Source organism: Tasmannia lanceolata, unplaced genomic scaffold (assembly GCF_043159265.1).
Source record: "Tasmannia lanceolata isolate RefF3 unplaced genomic scaffold, GAP_Taslan_0.1 ptg000019l, whole genome shotgun sequence".
Classification (NCBI taxonomy): domain Eukaryota; kingdom Viridiplantae; phylum Streptophyta; class Magnoliopsida; order Canellales; family Winteraceae; genus Tasmannia; species Tasmannia lanceolata.
Window position 1 is genome coordinate 25345146 of NW_027518696.1, and position 23062 is coordinate 25368207.

Genomic DNA, 23062 nt, shown 5'->3' on the forward strand with positions numbered 1-23062 from the left:
GCACACTACAACTTTCAACCAAAATGTGGGCGCCATTTTTCCCTTATTTATGCGAGGGCGCCCTTTAGTTTAGACTTTCTCCTCTCATTAATTAGATTAGCCAAATAGAGTTTATCCATTATTTATTAACTAACGAAGTAAACTCAAGCCCAACCTGATTTTGACTAGGACCTAGGATCATACCCTGGCCAACTTGGCTGGCATATATGCTTGCAGACAGGGCAAACGGGTGGGCCGGGTCGGGTTTCACCCAACCCGTACAGGTCCGGGTCTTACGGGTCAGTCATAAATGACCCGGAATTTTACGGGTCACAATTTGGTGAACCCGGACCCCACCCGTACGGGCCGGGTGGACCAGCGGGTCACCCGGGTTTTTGTTTTTTTTTTTTTTTTTTTTTGCTGTTTTTATTCCCACACTATAATAGGATGATCCAAACCGTCCATGTGATGGGGAATAACGTAAATAGGTTGAGACCAAAAAATCATTTCCATAGGATGATCCTAGCCCTCTGATCTATGTAGGAATCGCGTATCATTATTTATGGAAACCTCTATAGATCGGAGGGCTAGGATCATCCTAAGGAAATGATTTTTGGGGCACAACCTATTTAAGCTGTGATCCATCACATGGACGGTTTAGATTGTCCTAATATGTTGTCCGTACAGTGCGATCTAAAAAGTACGGGATAATAAGGGCTTACACCATATAAAAACTAAGTCATTTGGGTCTTTGCGGGTGCCCGCAGGCCCACCGGCCCGGCCCAGTTTTGATGTGACCCGTATGGGCTGGGTCAAATTTCAAACGGGTCAATAATTAGTGACCCGGACCCCATAAATTACGGGCAGGCAGGTCACTTTTTGCCGGGTCTATATGCTTGGCCCAGGCCCGGCCCAGTGTGTAGGCCATCCCGCTACCTTAAACTACGAATGGATTTCGCCTTCTCACTCTCGCACTCTCTTCTCGATTGGGAGTTGGCACTAGCAGATTTGTATGGGGCCCCGCTCAAAAAGCTTCCTCCTTTCTCAATCTCTCTCTCTCTATCCACTCCACGGAGTTTGGTTTTCAGGAAAAGTAGGGATAGGTAAAATAAATATTGCCCATCCACAGCGAGAAAATTCAATTCTTCACGAACGTTCTTAAAACACTGCTCTGGTCTACGGATTACTTTCTTTGTTACCGGATTTCATCTGGAATTCATCAGAAAGAGGTATTCTTTCCAACTTACCTTTTTTAATGTCTTTTCTGCGGCTGATATGGATGTTCTTATTTCACAAATCTTTAAAAATCACAATTAGCTGGTGGGATTCCTGCTATCTTTTTTAATAATGCTAATGATTTCTGGTAGTTCCAAAGTTGAGTAGAGATGTTCAGTTCTGATCACAGTCTACACAAATTTTAACCTCTCCAGTCTCATATTTTATCTGAAGGTTTTGATGTGAGAACCCTAATGCAAAACCCAAAAGGAATTAGATGAATACAAAACTGTTTGTATCAAAGGTGGTCAGAGATTTAGTTAGTTGGGTATTGAAATTTTAGGGATTTTATCGTTATAATCGTGCAGATTCTGAATAGTGATCATTTTTTCCTCAATTGTGGATCTATCAGATTTTCGACTTCTTTGGGCTCCTCATATTTTCTCAGTCCAAGTACTATCTTTTGCTGTTTTTTGTGTCTCTAATCTTTGTATCCTTATGGTCGATTAACGAGAACTTGTTGAGGGTCATTGCCGACTCTCCACTGCGTCAGAGGGGCAGGTCCAGCGCGGGGTATGTGGGCCAGTACGGGCCCACAGATGGATCAATTGGAAGTTTCTAATTTGTTATGGAAGCTGAATTAGAATTAGTTTCTAATTTTGTGTTAAGAGTTAATTAGCAAAACCATAAGTGGTTTGTTGTTGTTTTTGGGAAATGGAGTTTCTAATATGTTTTGTGGTTAGAGAAGAATAGAAGTTGCTTTATAATAGGAAAGTAGGTAATTTTTGGGTTTTTAGGAAGTGGAGGAAACATAAGGTAAGTTTCAATAGGTCTCATATATTTTGTTTTATAAAAGATGAGAAGTGCAAAACCTGATGCGTAGATGGAAGAAGTGGTATACGGTTGTAAGTTGTGAATAATATATTCAACAGAAAATTTTCTTTCTCCATCCCTATGTGGTTTTTGCTTCTTGATTTTCCTTTTTCGCTTTCATCTTTGCAACGGAACTAAGAGGAAGTGAGCAATCTACCTTATAGAAGAGGGAAGTGCATTGTTGAACTTCTGAATGCAACTTTCAAACAATGCCCATTTGAAGCTGTGAGAGTCTAGGGAATTGAGGATGTGTTTGGGTGTAAAATTATATACAATTGAAATTATTAAAAACTAAAAAAAAAAAGCAATCTACAGAATCAGAAGATTTTTTATTTATTTTAGAAAGTTGCATTATTCTGCTGTTTGACAAAATTCAGTTAAATTGAATATAAATTCTATTTTAACCCTTGTGTTAGTTGGCTATTCTTGAAATATTTAATTTGACATTATTCAAAAAAAATAAAAAAATAAAAAAAAAAAAAAATATATATATATATATATATATATATATATATATATATATATATATATATATATATATATAATGTTGATTGAAATCTGATAGCATTAGGTGAGGCTATAACTTTTGGTTGGTTTTGTTTCGTTTTGGGCGGTTTTGTTTCGTTTTGGGCCTCGGTCATTAATGTAACTTTCTGTGGGGACATCTTGTCCCCTATCGATGTATACATTTTTCTGACCTTGCGATAAAATTGTTAATTTCTAAAAAAAAAAAATGTGACAAAGATACAATTAAAGAGTCATGACACAAAGAAACAAGTGGTACATTTTTTTTTGTGTGATTGGCTCCATTGATCTAATGGATCAACATTTCTGGCCCACTGCCATTGGTCCTACCATGATCGGACCTAAGTCAGTCATAACACCACTATCTGAAAAGGATCCTCAACCCTAAACCAGTGACAATGAACTAGACTAATGGCAGTCCACTAGAACAACAAAACTAATCGCCATAAAAACTTTGAAAGACAGAGATGGGAGGTTACCAGTTGCCGAACTTGATGATGATGAGTATGCATTTTCTTCTATTTAGTACTTTTCACATCATAAATGCATTTTTATGGTTCCATCAGCATTCATACTTCTACAATTTTAGGCCCCATAACTACCTCCATCTGTTCTAGAACATGAGCAAGAGCCAGTTGACTTACCTTATGAGGGTATTGAGAATTCCATTAGTCTACGGTGTGCAATAGGATATAGAAATATGTATCTATATAATCATTTCTAGCGTCAAGTAGAACTAACTGGCTATATTAAAAGAAGTGCGAACTTCATAGTTGTCTCCAAGGAGAGCAATATCAACAAGAGATTTCACATGAAGATAACAACTTCTGGACCATGACTTTTAATCACTACTTAATTCACTGGTGAAGCATCGCTAACAGACTGTGCCGAGAGCTCCTTTGGGCCTTAATGTACTTACGTGATCTTTAGTTCTAAAGAAGTTCCTATGTAGCCATTCATCACACAATGCACAGCTAGTAGACATGAGGTGTCCATTTCAAGAAATCAGTCTACTGGTTTCCCCCAAAGTGAATAGTGAAACAAAGAGATCAACAACAAATCTGTTCTGAAAACTCGTACAACAAAAATTCCAAATCTTGCAATCGCTAGCAAGTCACCACGGAATCAGCATTGTTGGATGCTAGTGGAAATATCTCTCATTGTCACGAGCTTAGAGGCTCAAGCGATGGGGGTTTTGGGTTTCAAAAAGAAGGCGGGTGGATTATGTTTGAACGCCAACCCTCTCTTGTGCATGCCAAGGAGAAGGGTGGGTTGCAGATGGTGGCAATGACATGCTAGGTAAGCAACATAACTGGCAATTATGATGATGGTAGTGAGTATATGGTGGCTTCTTGACGTAAATCATGATTTTTACAGTTAAAGGAAGCCAAATGGTTAAAATAGACAACTTTTAATTTTACTATTGTAGGAACTTAAAAAATTGTGATTTCTGGTGTAACCCAAACACAGCCTGAATCTTTAAAGTAAAGAAGGAAATGAAAAAGGAAAAGAAGATGTGGAGTTTCTAGTTTTTTTTTTTTTTTTTGGTTCGCTTAATCCTCCAGACAGCCTCTTTTTATGACTCCATTTTTTTATTGGCAGGCCTTCTGAATCAGCGTTGCTCTGGTGATGTTTTCTGTTCCTTCATCATGAATTTTGGCTTCTTGAATAATCTGCATCAGTTCAGGTTGAGTTTCAGATTCCACTCAAATGTGGATCTGGAACCTGAAACAGGATCCAAGTCCTTAAGTCCTGTGACCAAATCACCTAAAGATATTCTTTCCGCTATCAAGCTATGGGGACGATCTCTCCGGTTGATATTCCCATGGGAAATTAATGCAAATGATAAGATCCACTTATCATCTGTGAACACAGAACTACAACGGTACGCCAGATCTTATAGAGCTGTTGAGGCTGGATGTTCCCTTCCTCTCTTTAGACCCTATGTTGCCAAGGTTCCTTGGCATAAAGGTGCGAGAGCTTTCCTATCGCAGTTTTTCCCACGATACGGACATTACTGTGGCCCAAATTGGTCTAGTGGAAAAGATAATGGTTCTATGCTGTGGGACCAACGCCCACTCGACTGGTTAGATTTTTGCTGCTATTGCCATGACATTGGTTATGACACACATGATCAGGCTAAGCTTCTCAAGGCAGACCTAGCATTTCTTGAATGCTTGGAGAAACCTCGAATGGACACAAAGGGAGATCCCCACATAGCCTTTCTGTATAGGTCAATGTGCATTACAGGTAATCTGGCACTCCTGCATTCTCCAATGAACCGTTTAGGCGTTTATGTTGTAGTTGATACACGAATTAGTTTTTTTTTAGGCCAGTTTGGCAACCATGAAAAATTATTCCATATAATATTCGTGGACCCAACCATGTGAGAGGGGCCGAGAAGGAAGGAGAGGGAGACAATTGAGTGGGTGGGTGTAGAGATGGCACAAAAAATCCCTAAGAACCAGTGCAAGAAAATACCTATTTAGAATTTGCTTTTTGTTTCCCTGATTTACAAGAAAATACCTATTTAGATTTGGTTTTTGGTTTTCTTTATTTTTATGAGCTTTCCACGCTCCCCTTACTCCCACCCTCTCATGCCTCTATCTCGTGCCCATCTCACAATTGGCCCACAAATACTACCAGAATATTTTTTTCATGGTGGCCAAACATGGCGTTAATCTCCTACTGTTTGTGTTATACGCCCTCACTTTCAAGAATTTGTTTCTCTTCAAACCCATGAATATTACAATATACTTGGGTTGTGCAATGGGATTCTGATTTCCCACTTTTGTCTGGTAATTTGCAGGACTCAGGAATGTACTTATACCGTATAGAAGGCACCTTCTGAGGCTTCAAGCAAGGCAGTCATTTGTAGAATGGCTACGCAATTTGAATGGAAAAAGTCGTACCTCCAACAGACATGACGGCATCGATTCTGTTATTTAGACGATCAGAGTTTGTTCAATGTATCATGCCACGTCTCAAGAGCGTATTGAGATTCCGTGGAATTGATATTTCTCATGGTTCCTGTTAGCAAGTGTATGATGTTAATTGAACATATTTGCATCTAGCCAAATGTGCATTTGTGCTGTACTTATATTGTTGATCCTTGGAATCTTATCTAGGCTGAAAAAACCAGCAGTAAATCACGGGTCTGAGGCATACCATGAAATCAGCTTGAGAGTTTGTTGTTTACGCTTACATTCCCCTTCAGGTGATAATCCTAACAAGAGAATTGAGAAGTGTATTGTTTTGGAAGCAGAGTCCAAGGAAATTGAGCAGAAAATAAAGGGTGAATGCTAAATATGTACACATTCGTACCTTCAACATTTGATTCCAATTTAGCATACCCAAGAAGGATAAATTGAAAATTCAAGAATTTGTATTTAGTAGGGCAATTGAGTGGGTGATGTTATTGTTGTGGACAACTTAATAGGTGGTATTCCTTTGCAAGATGGGATGTGAGCTGATGCTTACAGAGTAGGACTAATCCTAGATAGGATGAAATATTTGACCTCATGAAATGAATCTTCTATTTTAACACACAACTAAAAGAGATGATAAAAATTTTTTCTATAATTTGTCATTCATTTTATCATCTCCCCTTCTTAACAACAAATGAGAAAAAAATGACATTGCAACTCCAAGAACGGGTGCTGTCATCTACTACAAGGGAAAGTAAACACGGCTTATTTCACGTATGAGCTCTCATCAATAATAAGGGTAAGAAAATGTTGGTTCTTTCAAAATGTTTACCAGACTAAATCACATAAAACTAATTTCTTTTTTCTTACTTTTATTATATATCATAAACAACAATCAATAACAAGCCATTGTGGCCAATATATATTCCCACTCATTTCCCATCATAAAAAAATACCACTTTATTTACAGAAGCAAAAAAGCCCAGCTCTTTGCATGAATAAGATGGTGATGGTGATGGTGATGATGATGATGATGAAGAATACTCGTCTAGATCACAGTTGATCTCCAATCCCTTGTTCGAAACCCTTTCATTGTAAACTAAAGTTGTAATCTTACATGAATCAATATCATTCTGCCATGACCGACTTACTCTCACATGCTGGCAACAATGGATACTTTGCATAGTTTGGCCTTCATTCTCCAACAGTTGCATCATACTACGCAGATCGCATTGCCACTTTACTGGTTGCTTCTTTCACAAACTCTGCGCAAGCTTCTGGTGTGTCTTCTTCGCTAGGCGGCACCAGTTGCCAAAATAGAGGTAGATAGGCCTCCCACTCTCTCAAAATAGCAGACCCTTTGTTGCTCCCCGTTTTCTCCTTCAAAAATTGATATGGCAATTTCAGTTCCAACACCGCTAATGGAAAATCAGAGAAATATTTTAAGCAGTCGATGTTCTTACAACATGAGCTTCTATCAGGCTCTTTAGCTGCATCTGGCCTGCTGATGCGGTCACTCTCTGAATCTTCACAATCTCCTTATTTACCTGTCGCATTAACAAGGAATGAGTAGAGTACTATCAACCCAATCTAAATTCCAATGAGGACAAGAAAGCACAATGAAAGCGAGGAATAGCAGGCTTAATCTGTCACGCCCTGACCCCATTGTGTAGATATTGGTCCGTTCTAGGTCTCAACCCTAACCTGTTTCAAAACGCGTCTACACAGGGAGAGGGAGTCCACACATCAATAGCCCAGGAACTTTCTCTCCCTTCGCGATATGGGATCTCACAATCCACCTCCCTCAGGGACCAGCATCCTCGCTGGCACAATGTACTGCGGGAGGTACGGCTCTGATACCATTATGTCACGCCCTGACCCCACTTGTAGATATTGTCCGGTTCTAGGTTTCAACTCTCCCCGGTTTTAAAACACGTCTACACAGGGAGAAGGAGTCCACACACACACACACACACACACACATATATATATAGCCCAGGAACTTTCTCTCCCTTTCCGATGTAGGATCTCACATAAACAATGTGATACACTTGGAATTTGGTGATGAAATCTATTTTATTTGTATAATAAGCTTCATCTCGGATCTGTTTAAAAAAAAAAAGACAGTATCACTTAGAACAAACCTTGGGGATGAGGGTATCATCCTCATCAAGAATGTACGCCAAACCACCGGTCATGCCAGCAGCAACATTTCTACCCACTCTGTTGAGAAGATACACAAAAACCCAGCGTCTAGTTACATCCTTCAATTGCTTAGAGTAATGAAATTGATAAGGAAAGAAATACTCACTTTCCCAGTACAACGACACAACCACCAGTCATGTATTCACAACAGTGATCTCCAGTCCCTTCCACCACTGCTTCAGCAAGCGAATTTCTAACAGCAAAACGTTCCCCAGCCTTTCCTTTGACAAAAATTTGTCCACCAGTTGCCCCATATAGGCAGGTGTTCCCTACTATAGTTGCATCCTCAGGGATAAAACCAGTATTATCAACAGGAGTTACAACCATTTCACCACCAGCCATACCCTTAAAAAAAGACAGTTTTCACTTTTCAGTTGCATTAGTCTACAGCATGGAAGATGAAATACATTGATGATGGCTTCTCCATACCTTTCCGACATAGTCATTAGCTTCTCCCACCAGTCGAATGTTCATTCCAGGAGTCAAAAAACAGCCAAATGATTGCCCAGCACTTCCTGTAAATCTACACACACAAGGAAAACCGGGTATATTTCATAAATTCATGATAATTGATTATTAAGCTTCCAATTACGTAAAACATATGACGGTGATTTCTTTCGAATTTCAAATGGTTTGTAAAAGCTTTACGTTAAGTTCAGCTGCCCTGCAAAACCGGTGTCGCCATATTTCTTTGCAACTGCACCAGCTATGCGACCACAAACAGCACGGTCAACATTGTAGATTTTTATGGTTTTATTTACCACCTTTTCATCCTCGATTGCCTCTGATATCTGTCAAGGGAGAGAACTTTCAGAAGAAAAAAAAGCCACAAACAAAAAAGCTGCATCGATAAAATGTTGCACAAAATATAGAAAAATGGCTACTGGTCCAACAAACTCCAAAGGCAGGTCATATCAATAAATCCGTTACTGTAAATTTTCAATTTCCACTAATCTTCACAATCTCTCCTGGCAGATTATCCTAACTCTTCTACCGGTTGAGACTTGCCTAATGATCAGTCACCTTTTATTTTCTAAGAAAACAAATTATAGGATTAAGGTAATTTGATAAGGTTTTTTTTGTGTGTGTGTGTGTGTGTGTGTGTGTTTGTGTTGGGGGGGGCATATCCCATCCATAGTGAGGCACAATTGGTGAATGGTTTGGATTAATGAAGAAGTGGCTGCAAGTTGTACTTTTTCTTGAAAATGTACTTTCAAAGGAAATACGTGCTCACATAAGATATAACAAGTTTTGTTTTCTTCTCAGATGAAATTATAATCATATAACAACTTTTTTTTTTCTAAGATGAAATTATAATTGATGCAAATAAGAAAACTTTCAACATTAGTGAATTTCTATAGAAAATCTAGGACAATATTATGTATTAGATTTTTGAATAAGTTGGAAAAAACTGTTACCTCGGGATCAGCAAGTAAAATATCATCTAGAACGGCACCGTTAGTATGCACATCCTGATTTCTAATCATAGTGCTGCTCCACTTTGGTAGCCCAACACTCTGTTAATCGTGAAAATTTATAGAGGTCATGGGCATACACAATCAACAAGTAAATGCATGTAAAAAAAATGTGAGTACAAGTGTTTTAATATCCATACAGATAAAATGTAACCAAGATCAAGCTGTTGAGTCTTCACTAGGGAGATATGTCTTGGTCTTAGTAAATCTGTCCGTCCAATTATATCATCCATCTTCTCGTAACCTAATTGGGCCAATATGCCTCTTACCTGGTCAAAAACTACAGTTTCATTAAATTGTTTTGAGGAATAACTGAGTCTGGAATTATATATAAGTCAAATAATCAGTGTTCATATTGATAGAATCTTGAGTCTTTGTAGTAGAAGACTGAAAACCAACCAATGCCTCACATACTAGAATGAGTTAGTTAAGTTCATAATGGTAACTATCGAATCATTTTTTTCTTTTCCAAAACATAAAAAATCCACAGGAGAATGAATCACCTCCTCAGCAACATACAAAAAGAAGTTGACAAGATCACCAGGCACACCAGGAAAACGAGCACGGAGTTCTTCTCTCTGCGGAAAGATTAAAAAATTATACGGAAAGATCATTAGGCTATTCATAAAAAAAGAAGATGATATTAAAAGTCGAGAAATTATATGAAAAACGAGCTGACATGCATGTATTTATCATTCGACCCTTGATATCCGACAGCAGCACACTTTTTTAAGATGCTGCTGTCGGATCAAATATCAAGGGTTGTACTTCTGTCGCATGATGAATACGAGCATATCCGCTCGTTCAGCATATAATTTCTCTAAAAAGTCATTCAAATACCTGACTGGCAACACCAACTGGGCAGTTATTTGTGTGGCAAATGCGGGCCATAACACATCCTGTGGCAATCATAGCCACAGAACCGAATCCGTACTCATCAGCTCCAATGGCTGCAGCCATAAGGACATCGACCCCACTCTTGAATCCACCATCGACTCTAAGTATAACCCTTTCCCTAAGTCCATTTTGAATTAGTGTCTGCAAAAGGTTATGAGCAATTAAGGGAACACATAATGCCTCACATAGAATATCTGTGGAAGGTTATGAGCAATTAAGGGGAACACAATGCCCCACAAAGAATATCTGCTACAGGTTATGACCAATTAAGGGGAACACATAATGCCTCACAAAGAATATTGCGTTTATGAATGAAAGAAATCAAACAAAAACCTGGTGCGTTTCAGTGAGTCCAAGCTCCCAAGGACCACCGGCATGCTTAATGGAACTTATAGGGCTTGCACCAGTTCCCCCATCATGGCCTGATATCTGAAAACCAACAAGCAGATTTAGATTCTGACTTTTAAGATGGAAACCCATAAAAGGTTTTCTCACTTCGATAAACATTTCCATGAACGAAAGATTCACAGAACTTGGATCCAGGCTAAAGTGGACCTATTTGTAATGCCAATATGGTTCTCATTTTGAATCCTCTTAATAATAATGGGATCTACCTTCATGTTATAGAATTATTTAAGGGATTATCCAAACTCAACTCAACTAAGCTTTTGTCCCAAACTAGTTGGGATCGGCTTAAGGGATTATCCAAATGGTAACAAATTTGTAAGGAGTTATGATATCAAATGGCACCCAAGGGAACAAATACCAGCAAAAGATGCTGCACTAATGCAGAAAATCAGCCGAAAATAGGTGTTAATTCTGATAAAATTTGGAAAAATATCAGAATTCTTCAAAGAACCAACCAAACAAGCATATATACTAATCCAAATTCCCCCGTACTCATCCAATGCTAAAAAAACCTAAGAAATCTAAAGGCAATATAGAGCTATCCAAGCTATTTGTGAACTACAATAGACAGTCCAAAGAGGTAGGGGGTCCAACATTGGGAGCTATCCTCATGCGATCTATCAATCTATAGTAAATAAATGAAGATAGCTTCAAGGAACATTACTGGTTTGAGACGCTCAAATTGTAAATGAGCTGTAAGAAATTTAATTGTCTATTTTGCTTGATACTCTTCTCTTACAAGAGAAAAAGAAAGTGGTAGCACTAGAAATGCTTATGTCCATTAGGTAAGAAGCCAAAAAGCTATTGTCCTCCCATTTTCAGATCTTACAGATGGGATCAGGACTCTCAGATATAAATCGATTGAGGAAATGATTTTAACATCATTATGACATTTCAAATATAGATATGTTATCGCATTTTGTCTTGGCTAATGAGTAATGACTTCATTTAACACCTTTCTAATAAGTCGAAATGATAAGTGCTTGGGCATGATCTTGAGCATCTTAAATTATCTATTCAAGGTCCCTAGCGCATCACACGAAATTTTAATATGGTCAAGCGGGCTAAATGTGACAACGCAAGGCTGTGGGTTAAAGCTAGCTAACCTATCAATAAAAAAAGAACTGGATTTTGCATATCTAAATGCCCACTAGACATAGTTAAATAAACAGAAACACGAGAAAAGAATTTAATACGTATAAAATTTTGTTATTTACGAAATACAGTGATTTAAAGTTGGAAAGTTTGCTAAAAATGCATTTAATAAGTTTAAAACACTTTTGAAACGTATTCCTCAAAAATGGAGTCTTTTGGCTGTATAAGTTTTAAACGGAGTATTAAACGGCTTAAAAGGGTGTTTTGCTAACTATGGTTTACACCTCATATGATGCAAAATGATAATAGGAAATGTATATGCACATTATATAATATGGCATTCGGTTCCATATATTCATTACCATTTTTGAGTGATGGGAATTTTTTCATATGATGCAAAATGATAATAGGAAATGTATATACACGTTATATAATATGGCATTCGGTTCCATATATTCATTACCATTTTTGAGTGATGGCAATTTTTTGAATACCACCTACCAGTTATAACCATTATATTTTTTAATTGAAAAAAATCTTGGAAAAGACTATTCAAAAGACTAAGGCATCGTCTATAGAAATATCAATAACAGCCAAATGAGAAAATGTAATGGAATGCTACTATTCGAAAAAAGAAATGCTTATTGCAAGCTTTCTAGCAAATAGGAAAACAAACCAGTGCAATAAGAAATTAGGTAAATATAAGGAGATTGAAATAGTATTGATGTTGCATAGCTGACTAAGAGCAGTTGAGCTTTCAGAAGCAATCACCTGTATAACATCAGCATTACCCTTTGCAACACCAGAAGCAACAGTGCCAATGCCAGCCTCTGCTACAAGCTTTACAGAAACCTTAGCCCTTGGGTTCACCTGTATATTATAAGTCATTAACTCAAGTATCATGAATAATACTAGTATGCATGGTTTTAAATTTCGGCCGAAATACCGAAGTTTTGAAAATTCGGATTTCGGTTGGGACCGACACTGAAATCACCTAAATCCGAAATTTCAACCAAATTCAAAAATTTCGGCCCAAATTTCGGCAATTTCAGGAAAAGAAAGTAAAATTCAGCCTTTTTTTCCAAAATTTTGGCACAAGTTTGAAATTTGTTTTGTTTTTTTACCGAATTTCGGCCGAAATTTCGGTTTTGGCTATGGCCGAAATTTTAAACCTTGCTAGTATGCAGTATGACAGGGATGAATACAAAGAAATTTAATCTCTAGATGTTGTTTATATTAATAACAGGGACGAATTACAGCGAAGTAAAAAACATTACCAGACCTAAGGCATGCAACACTTTACCTGATGAAGGTCAAATATTAATTGGGCAAGATCCTCGATGGAATAAATGTCATGATGAGGAGGTGGGGATATAAGTGGAACCCCAGGTTTAGAATTCCTGAGTCTAGCAATATAAGCACTAACTTTCTTCCCAGGAAGTTGGCCACCTTCGCCAGGCTTTGCACCTTGGGCAATTTTGATTTCCAGCTGATCAGCATTGACCAAAAAAGTTGGAGTGACACCAAAACGACCTGAAGCAACCTGGAAATGATACAAGATATGACATTTAATTCCATGAATGGTAGAATTGTGCATTATTTTAGGTCATGCATGAGTTGCTATTTTGTGAATTTATAACACTAGTCGAGTAGTAGTGATTTTTTTGGGAAGGAAAAGTAGATATACCTACAGCAATATAAATCCAAATAGTTTTACTTAAGAACTCTCCAAGTGAGATCTGTTTTCTTTCCCATTGCTCATGCAACTAAAGACTACTACTAGACTAACAGAAATATCAGGTAACTACTCATGCATGAGAATTTCTAGTTATAATCTATGCCACAAATATCATTCTTAGGAATTTCTCGGCAAGGGAAAATCTCGGGATATTTAATTTTTTTTTCAGGTTTATATTGGGAAAAATGGTAAAAATAAATTAATTTACAAATGTAAAAAAATATATATACAATTTTTTAATTCGGAATGATGATTAGGTCAAAGGTTTTAGGATGTTTCAGATATTTTAAGAGTGAATGAGAAGCTTGAGATATTTTTTAAAGTCAACTCCCCAATTTATCTCGATCATTCATAATAAGATCGCAAGAATTCAATTTCTCGTGATGAAATCGCAAGAAATTCAGTTTCTCATGATAAAATCGCAAGAAATTCAATTTCTCACTATAAAATATATTTTTATCGTTTAATCAAAATATCGTGATTTTATCGCGAGAAATTGAATTTCTCGCCGATATTTGTGACATAGGTTATAATGAAGGAGAATCACCAAGACTCAGTTCCATGACCTGTTTGATTGCACTTGTAGCAGTGTCCCCATTCTGAAGGCCTTTGAGGTGCGGAAGAGTCGAAGAGTACCCATCAACAACATCTGAAAGTGGGCTCCAACGGATAGGATCCTGGATACAGAATTTAATTACAGAATAACCATTACTATCCAAATGCGACTAAAAATTGGATGATAGAGATGTATAAAATACAAAAGTGGTTCATATCAGAAAACATATATGCAGCAAAGATAACTACCTCACCACCCTCTCCCGAGTTAGACTTTCCACCTAATCTATTCATTGCTATTGCAATTGCTTCATGTGTTTCTCTGGAAATAGCCCCAAGTGACATTCCACCAGTGCAGAAGCGTTGAACTATGGAAGTTGCTGATTCAACCTTCCCCACAGGAATTGGGGGTCGGTCACTTTTGAACTCGAGAAGATCTCGGAGAACCTATGAAAGATAATCATAAGAAATACGCAACCTTATAATGCTCAAAACTCAAAAATTTATGAGGTTACACTAAACATATTTAAAAGCTATGTCACCAAATATCGTTCTCGGGAATTTCTCAGGAAGGGAAAATCTCGGGATATATTTTTTTTTTTTTGGGTTTATACCGGGAAAAAACGATAAAAATAAAATTATTTAAAAATATATAAATATATAAAATTAAACGAAAAAATAGAAAATAAAAATATCATTAAATATCGGGATAATATTGTGATATTATCGTGAAATTTTATGATAAAAATGAAACTATCACTATATTTTTAAATCTCGGGAATATTTTGGGATTTTATCGTTTTATCAAAATTTCCCAATAAAAACGAGATATTTTGAAAATATCGGAGATATTTGAGACAGAGTTTAAAAGGAATCGATTAAAAGCGACGATAATCAGAAAAAAAAATCAAAAGAAAAATGGGCAACGTACATTCACAGGGCGGTTAGCAAGGTGCTGCTGATAAACTGAGAAGGCACTTTCATTCTTTTGGCGAACTGCTTTATGAAGTAGTTTCGACATCTCCGGGTTATTTCCATGATATTCTCCTTTTGATATGAACGAAGATAAAAATAAAAGTGAGATTCAGCACAATGCACACGGAAGCAAAATTATTCTAGCAAAGTACAACCAATGGCATACAAAATATACAAGACATTTATAAAGTTACTATTATTAACTAATAAGCATCAATCGGAAGAGACTGAGTAATATGAAATGGAAAAGGGTTAACAAGAAGTCCAAGATGATTCTCCTTGAAGGTATCAACAGATTACGTTAAACAAAAGAGTTTGAAATTGAATTTCAGTGCAATGAAAAGGGGTTGAAAACTTGAAATCTATTTAAGACGACAACAGTCAGCTAAAAAATGCCATCTAGGTATGGAAGAGTTACTCTTTTGACCAAAAGCTGAGTAAAAATTTCCAAAAAATTGTTAGTTAATTAATAATACAAAACACATGTCAAGCTGATGATTAAATTGACTCAAAGTGTGCTTACTTTGTCAAGTTGATCATGAAAAATTTTTAGTGATTATGATCAACAAAACCTATGATTTGTGGACATGGACACGAGTGTCGCGCGTCGACACGGACACGGCAAACTCTCAAAATTTAGAAATGGGGACACGGCTAAAATAGAAATTCAATATAATCATGATTTGTTGACACAGATTCGTGTGCTGAGTTTCGACATGGATATGCGGTATCTGACATGGAATCCCTTAAAAATCTAGAAATAGTGGCACACTCGTACACATAAAGACATATAAAGTTACTGACACTTCTAGCAATACACTTAAAAGTGTCTAAAGGAGTGTCGACACGTGTGGACATGGGTGTCGCGTCGGAACGACACGACACATTTGTCGGCAATAGATTCGAAGTGTCGGCCAAATCATAGAACAAAATCCAACAATAAAAATTTGAACTATCACTAGTTTGTTTTCAATTCATGTGAGTTGGGGCAGGGACACTCATTAAACTTTAGAACGTCTTTACTACTCATAACAAAAAGTCATATTTATTAACAAAATAATGCTTACCGCCTGCTCGGAATTGTATAAACCCAAAATTTTCTAGTCTCTTAGCTGTATCCTCGGAGAAAGCTTTCACCCAGAAAGATAAGGTTTCCCTTGCAAGCTGCGGGAAAGAATGACCTTTTGTAAGTATCATGGGTAATGGAAAGAATCAAAGCTGTGGACCACCATAGATCCTTTGAGAAACAAAAGCCTTTGTGTGTGTGTGTGTGTGTGTGTGTGTGTGTGTGTTTGTGATAAGTTGAATAAAAGAGAGAATTCAATGAAGAGGACGCCATTATATTGGAAGTAATCAACATCTTCCCGCTAATGGATCGGATATACATTACGTTATAAAAGTTTATGATAAGTTGAAGAAAAGAGATGCCAAGGAAGAGATGTCATTATATGAGAAGCATCAATATCTACCAATGGATTGGAAATATATCATGTCCTGCAGTTTAGAAATTTGAGGACTTAGTTCCCAAGTTGAGGTTAATAATTTGGGTTTTGTTTTTCAAGCAAGAATGTTTTCCTTTGAATTCATTGGGTCAAGAAAAAATGTTTTCCTGTGAATCCATTGTGTCAAGCCTTACAACAGCAAACTATCATTATAGGGTAAATTTTGCGGATCCTTCTTGAACAGAAGACAAAAAATACGTATTCTCCATCACCTTCCATTGAGTTTGCACCCGAAATGAAATTTACGCATGCGCCATCTTAGTCAGATCATGTAAGATATATAATGACCAATAATAATGCCATAAAGGAATTTCAGAGATCAAGTGATGCATTTATATTATGTTGCTTACCTCGTCAAGACTTAGCCCACCGATACTCGATACACTTCCACAAAATGCAAGATCCACAATCTCATTTCCTAAGCCATAAATTTCAAATATCTGCGCCCCACAGTAACTGAGACAGAGAAGAAATTTACATGATCAAAGAACAAGTGGCAAGCACACAACAATAAAGAAATATGAAAGACTAAAATTCAACATAACAGATAGAAATCATAATACAAACCTCGAGAGCAATGAGATACCCATCTTAGAAAGAATTTTGAGAAGACCGGACTTCACAGCCTGAAATATTATTAAAAGATCAGCATCTTTTTTCCAAAAAAAAAAACTGTTACAAAATGAAATCACTTTTGCCAAATGAACTATTTCCATGGTTCAATAATGAAAATACAGAAAAATTAAAGAAACACCATATTGAGAAAAGATAAAAAAAAAAGAAGTATAAGTGCAAGACAAAATCGAAAACTTGCCCAGTCAATCTTAATAGAGGACGCATCGAGGAAAAAAAAAGAACAATTTTGAAACATGTACTCATGATTAGAGCTCAGAAACCTGCTTTTGTGAGCACAAGGAGAAAGGTACACAGACATTGACAAGAAATAAATAATATAGCAATATTCACAGTTGTTTTCCTTTTGAAACTGTACATTCTTATGTTTGAGCTCCTGCCCCTATTTCTTCCTTACCAAGTTGTCATTTTTTATGCCATTTCTCTAGATGATCTCATGCTATACCTGGAGTGAGAAAAAAAAGGGGGCTTCTTTCAAGAAGAAGGAGATATCTCAATAAGAGAAGCCCCCTTTTTTTAATAAAACCTCTTTTTTCAGAGAGGGAAATTTGATATTGCAATATTTAATGAGCACAATCTTCTCTATGCATTTAAGAATTGGTGGAGAACACACTATTAATACTTGCTTAGACAATTCATCAGACTTAATAATGCTAGATAATAAATTGGACATATTATCAAATGACATGAACTAATTAAAAATCTCCAGGAGTAGACACTCCTCGCCTCGACGCTCAGTTAAAGCCAATGACAAGAACCAAGAGACCCACAACAGAAACAAAATTTAGTTAAGTCCATCCAAAACTATATTTATGGCACTGATTATGGAGGAACAGGATCTCAAAGAACAATCATATTTGCTTCAAGAATGCCTTGTGATACAATTACCATATGTTGCATCCTAGGGACCCAAAGCAGAGATATCAGGAAAGAAAATTTTATTTAGTTGCACACCAGAAGAACTCATTCAAGAAGACTTATTAATCTATACAATTAATCCACATATAGCCTACAATGGTAGGCATTGTATTACTTAAATTGCAAGAAAAAAGAAACTAATCACTAAATAAAACATATAGGTTCCAATTTTAACAAGTTGGGGCTACTCAAAAATGAAATCATTCACAGAAATGTTCATTAAAAGCACAAAGTTTTGTAGCAGGAGAATGTGAAGTAGCACTGGACAACTAAGTAATATTTCTTCTATATCAACATGGACACACCTTACAAAAGTTCCTTTGAGCCTGCTCAATTGTAACAGTCGGCATCTTTCCATTCCGCATCAAATTCACTGTTTTTGTGCTCAAACGCCACTGGCGACATGTTTCCAATGCAAGATATGGGCATACCGCACTAAAAAAAGTCAACAAAATAATGCAGCTTAAAACAAGGCTATAGAAACAAGCACACGGAGTACATGTAATGTTCTTTACAAATAACCATTAACTATAGAAATGAGGAATAGAAAATAGAACATACCAGGCAATTAGGAACAAACTTATCACATGGCAAGAAGGTAAATATACTGGTAATTGTTGATTCAAAACTTATTTTGCAAAAGCATAGACAAAAAAAGCAATGGGGCGCTTGAGAAGAGAAAATTGTGTTCCGGCAAAGCATAGAATGTTAAGAATGAATGTGGGAGAAGGAACTTTAAAAGTAACCAATTACCATAAGAAAATTCGCAAAACCAGAAGTAAAGCCTAGAATGCTTTTTCCCGTCGAAATTTCGGTTCCTTTTCACCCTTAATTACAACATTTCCTCCGAAATGTTAAAGATTTCAACCGAAATTTTAAAGATTTCCACCGAAATTTAAAGATTTCCACCGAAATTACTGAAATTTCCACCGAAATAATATCATTTCTTTTAACAGAATTTTGGTCGAGAATGCAATTTCAAGGGAAATCGGATTGGAGACCTAACCTTCTTGGAAGAGTCTGGGCTCAGGAATGCAATTTCCTAGGAGGAATTGGGTAGGGTAAAAGAAGAGCACAAAGGCATTTTACTTCATGAGAAAATTACATGGAGGCAGAAATCAAGAGTGAAGTGGTTGAAAGAAGGGGACAAAAATACGGCTTATTTCCATGCTATGGCTAGTTCCCGAAGACGAAGAAATAGGATTGAGTAACTCGAAGTCAATGGTTTTATGGTATCAGGGAAGGAGGAGGTTAGTAAAGTGATTTTGGATTTCTACAAATCTTTGTATTCTTCTGACGATATCATTCGCCTGATCCCGAAGGACTTGGAATTTAGCAATCTTAGAATGCTTGAGAGAAATAATCTGGAAAAACCCTTTGAGGAGGAGGAAATTGAGAAAGGAGTTTTCTCGATTAGTAGAGACAAGGCCTCGGGCCCCGATGGCTTTTGACATTATGAAATTCTTCGCTGAATTCTATAATGCATTGGTTTTGGATAAAGGCACATGTGCTACTTTTATTGCTCTTATTCCAAAGATCGCAGGGCCATCTACGGTAACCGAGTACCGACCCATTATTCTGGTGGGATGCTTATATAAAATATTGGCAAAAGTCTTGGCAGATCAGTTAAAGGTGGTACTTCCATTTATTATATCGGATTGCCAAAGTGCTTTTATAACCAATAGGCAAATTCTGGATAGTTCACTAATTGAAATGAGGCCATTGAATCATATCGTATATACGGTGATGGGGCAATTTTGTGTAAATTGGATATAGAAAAGCCTATGATAGCGTGGAATGGGATTGTTTGGATTACCTGCTTGGTAGAATGGGGTTTGGGAATCGATGGAGAGAGTGGATGAGGCGATGTTTCTTCTGCCTGGTTCTCAATTCTGATTAATGGGTCACCAAAAGGTTTTTTCAAGTCATCTCGAGGTCTTAGGCAGGGAGATCCCTTATCCCCTTTCCTTTTTTGTTATTATGGCTGAGACCATGAGTAGATTGATGACTAAACCGAGTGGGTTGGGTTTGTTCAATGGCTTCAAAATTAGTAGTGATCAGGTTGAGTTGTCTCAGACTCTCATCTCCAGTTTGCGGATGATACTCTCCTTTTCTGTGCGCCGAGTGTGAATCAAGTGCTGAATTTGAAAGCTTCCCTTAGATGTTATGAGCTAATAACTGGGCAGAGGTCCAACTTTCATATATCTAGGATGTATGCCTTGAATGTTTCTGAGGCTTAGCTAAGATCTTAGGGTACCAATTGGACCATTTGCCTTCTTCCTATTTGGGTCTTCCTCTGGGGGTAGGTAGACCTAATAAAGATTTGTGGGAGCCTGTTGTTGAAAGAATTGAAAGAAGGTTGGAGACTTGGAAAAGGAATCTCGTTTCTAGAGGGGGGAAGATTGGTTTTGGTTAAGGCGGTCCTGGCAAATATCCCCATTTATTCCCTACCTTTGTTCAAATGTCCAGTGAGTGTTGTATTACGTATTGACCAGATTTAGCGCAGATTTTTATGGGGAGGCTCTGATGATAAAAAGGGCATTCCTCTGGTGAAGTGGAAGCATGTACGCCTTGCTATCAAGAATGGAGGCAAGGGAATTAGAAGAGTTAAAGAATTTAATCAGGCCATTTTGGCAAAGTGGTTATGGAGGTTTGGGGAAGAGCAGTCACATCTTGGGGTTAGGGTGATTGGGAGTAAGTATAGATGTAAATCTGGGAAGTGGGAATCGGATAACCTCTTCAATAAACAAGGCTTGAACGTGTAGCGCGATATTATGAAAATGAGCCATGTTTTTAACAAGGGTATAAGGTTTAAGGTTTATTCTGGGGATCAGATTAAATTTTGGAAGGATGTTTGGTGTGCAACAGAGCCTCTTATGAATCTTTTCCCAAATCTATTCGTTGTGGCTGCTAAGCAAGAGGCCTTTGTCTGTGAATGTTTTGTTCATAAAGAGGGTGTCTTAGATTGTACACTTGGTTTTAGGAGAAACTTTTTTGAGAGAGAGTTGGTCTCGGCATCACAATTTCTTAATATTTTTTATGGTTAATACATTAAGAGGAACGGGTTGGATAAGAGAGTATGGACTCCAGAATCCTTAGGTTTTTCCTCTGTTAAATCGTTCCACTCTCTCTCTCTGTTGGTGCCATGTGGTGTGTCCCCTATTTCAGCCAAGGTATGGAAAATTCCATGCCCTCCTAGAGTTTGTGTCTTCGGTTGGGCGGTATGCCGCGATCGGATTCAAACGATCAACTTCCTTCGGAATCGTGGTATTTGGCTTGTTGACCATTGCCCCTTATGTCTGGAAGACGGTGAATCTGTGGGTCATCTCTTCATGCATTGCTCTTTTGCCCGTGAGATATGGAGCTATATACTACAGAGGTTTGGCATTTGCTGGGTATTTTCATTGTCTATTCCCAAGTTGATTCGCAGTTGGTGCTGTGGAAAAGGGGAGGTGAATTGTTGTGGAGAATTTGCCTTCTTGCTACATGGTGGATGATTTGGAAGGTGAGAAATTCTAGAGTGTTTGAGGGATCGTCTAAGTCCCCTTATTGGCTTTTCATTAAAATTATCGCTCTTATCATATCTTGGGCGAGAACTCTTCCGGCTTTCCGGTTTGTGTCGGCTTTTGGCCTATGGGAGGGGTGTGTCAGGAGGGAGGATCGGCCTCAGATTGCTCAGCGATGGGAGGCTCCGCCTAATGGTATGTTCAAATTAAACTTCGATGGGTTGAGTTTTGGAAATCCGGGGCCCGTTGGGATTGGAGGACTTTGTCGTGATGATGGTGGGAATGTTGTTTGGTCCTATTCTGGCCCTTTAGGGATATGTGACGGTACGGAGGCGGAGGTTAAGGTAGTTTATCAGGGTATCCAAAGGCTTGATAGAGGTGTTATGGATTACACCATTGTGGAGGGTGATTCACTTAATGTGATTCGATGGTTGCAAAGATTGGTGTTGCCCAAATCTCTTCTCTTTTTGATGAAATAGATGATCTTAGTTTGGGATCTTCTATAGTTTTTAACCATGTGAGGAGATCCGCTAATGGGGATGCTGACTCCTTGGCTAGGGAGGGGGTTAGTCGAGTAGGATTGGAGTGGTTTGATTTCTTACCTCCTTGAAGGTTTTTTGTTTTTTGTTATCTTGTAATTTTGTATTATATTGTGTATTTTGGGGTGGTCCATCTCGGTCCTCCCCCTGTTTGTTGAATATATTTAGTCATTTCAAAAAAAAATAAAAAAAATATTGGCTGAGATTTCAGCCGAATAATGTTCGGTTTCGATCGTGGCCGAAACCGACATTTAAATCCTTGCCTAAGAGAAGGCTTAGAAGTGGGAATGAGAGTGCCCCTTCAATATGAAATAGCCTACCAGTCAGAAATGGTCAATTGAGCTCTATTTATTCCTTCGAATTTTTTCTACTTTCACACTATCTTCAGAGAAAGGTGATGCTTGATACAGCAATTGCTTGAAATAAGTTAATGATGTTTCTCAATTTATTCCTTTCATTTTCCTATGTTCACATTATATTGATGGAGTGGAGATGTTTGATACATAATACCCTGAAATAAGACCTTGACATAAGTTAATGATGTTTCTCCATTGCTTATTACGTTCACACCATCTTCATAGAAAGGTGATGCTTGATACAGCAATTGCTTGAAATAAGTTAATGATGTTTCTCAATTTATTCCTTTCATTTTCCTATGTTCACATTATATTGATGGAGTGGAGATGTTTGATACATAATACCCTGAAATAAGAGCTTGACATAAGTTAATGATGTTTCTCCATTTCCTATTTCCCCAAGTTAGTATAATCAGATTACGAGCAAAGAGTAATTAAACCAGTAGAACTGTAGAACATACAACTAACAAATGACAAACAAAAGAAGCATGATTAAAAACATCTAGATATTGGATTTACTGTTTAGCAAATTCAATAATGTAGCTGTTGTCACATTACAAGAAGAAATACTGAACAATCCTACATCATTCACACATGAGAGTCTTCCTGAGTAACATTAATCAGACAACATAGAAAATAAAATCATATCCAATATGGCTTGTAGCCATGGATTTAAATTTCGGTTTCGGTCCAATTTTTGGCCTGGGCCGAAATCCCAAAATTTTGGCTCAAATCCAGTAA

The 23062-nt window shown here is 37.4% G+C and overlaps 2 protein-coding genes across 2 annotated transcripts in view; one reads left to right on the top strand and one right to left on the bottom strand.

Moving 5' to 3' along the window:
* The first annotated feature begins 953 nt into the window (after positions 1 to 953).
* LOC143853365 (Phospholipase A2 family protein) lies at positions 954 to 5796 on the top strand. Its single transcript, XM_077363115.1, has 3 exons — positions 954 to 1208; positions 4195 to 4842; positions 5402 to 5796. The coding sequence occupies exons 2-3, from the start codon at positions 4242 to 4244 to the stop codon at positions 5539 to 5541; spliced, it is 741 nt and encodes a 246-aa protein (XP_077219230.1). The 5' UTR covers positions 954 to 1208; positions 4195 to 4241; the 3' UTR covers positions 5542 to 5796.
* A 569-nt stretch (positions 5797 to 6365) lies between these two features.
* LOC143852524 (ferredoxin-dependent glutamate synthase, chloroplastic-like) overlaps positions 6366 to 23062 on the bottom strand; it is a 66564-nt gene continuing 49867 nt past the window's right edge. The window contains exons 14-33 of the mRNA XM_077361936.1: positions 18226 to 18355; positions 16937 to 16995; positions 16720 to 16825; positions 15935 to 16031; positions 14824 to 14939; positions 14142 to 14339; positions 13904 to 14014; positions 12903 to 13142; positions 12371 to 12469; positions 10430 to 10525; positions 10040 to 10237; positions 9703 to 9777; positions 9340 to 9468; positions 9143 to 9241; positions 8373 to 8515; positions 8154 to 8247; positions 7831 to 8069; positions 7664 to 7742; positions 6983 to 7066; positions 6366 to 6899 (exon numbers count right to left, since the gene is read on the bottom strand). Of these exons, the coding sequence (XP_077218051.1) occupies positions 6738 to 6899; positions 6983 to 7066; positions 7664 to 7742; positions 7831 to 8069; positions 8154 to 8247; positions 8373 to 8515; positions 9143 to 9241; positions 9340 to 9468; positions 9703 to 9777; positions 10040 to 10237; positions 10430 to 10525; positions 12371 to 12469; positions 12903 to 13142; positions 13904 to 14014; positions 14142 to 14339; positions 14824 to 14939; positions 15935 to 16031; positions 16720 to 16825; positions 16937 to 16995; positions 18226 to 18355 (2554 nt within the window). The 3' untranslated portion in view covers positions 6366 to 6737. The remainder of the gene's footprint in view (positions 6900 to 6982; positions 7067 to 7663; positions 7743 to 7830; positions 8070 to 8153; positions 8248 to 8372; positions 8516 to 9142; positions 9242 to 9339; positions 9469 to 9702; positions 9778 to 10039; positions 10238 to 10429; positions 10526 to 12370; positions 12470 to 12902; positions 13143 to 13903; positions 14015 to 14141; positions 14340 to 14823; positions 14940 to 15934; positions 16032 to 16719; positions 16826 to 16936; positions 16996 to 18225; positions 18356 to 23062) is intronic.

Coding starts and splice junctions, on each gene's coding strand:
- LOC143853365 (XM_077363115.1), top strand. CDS start 4,242: ATGAATTTTGGCTTCTTGAATAATCTGCATCAGTTCAGGTTGAGTTTC. Junction 4,843..5,401: donor TAGGTCAATGTGCATTACAG/GTAATCTGGCAC, acceptor GGTAATTTGCAG/GACTCAGGAATGTACTTATA.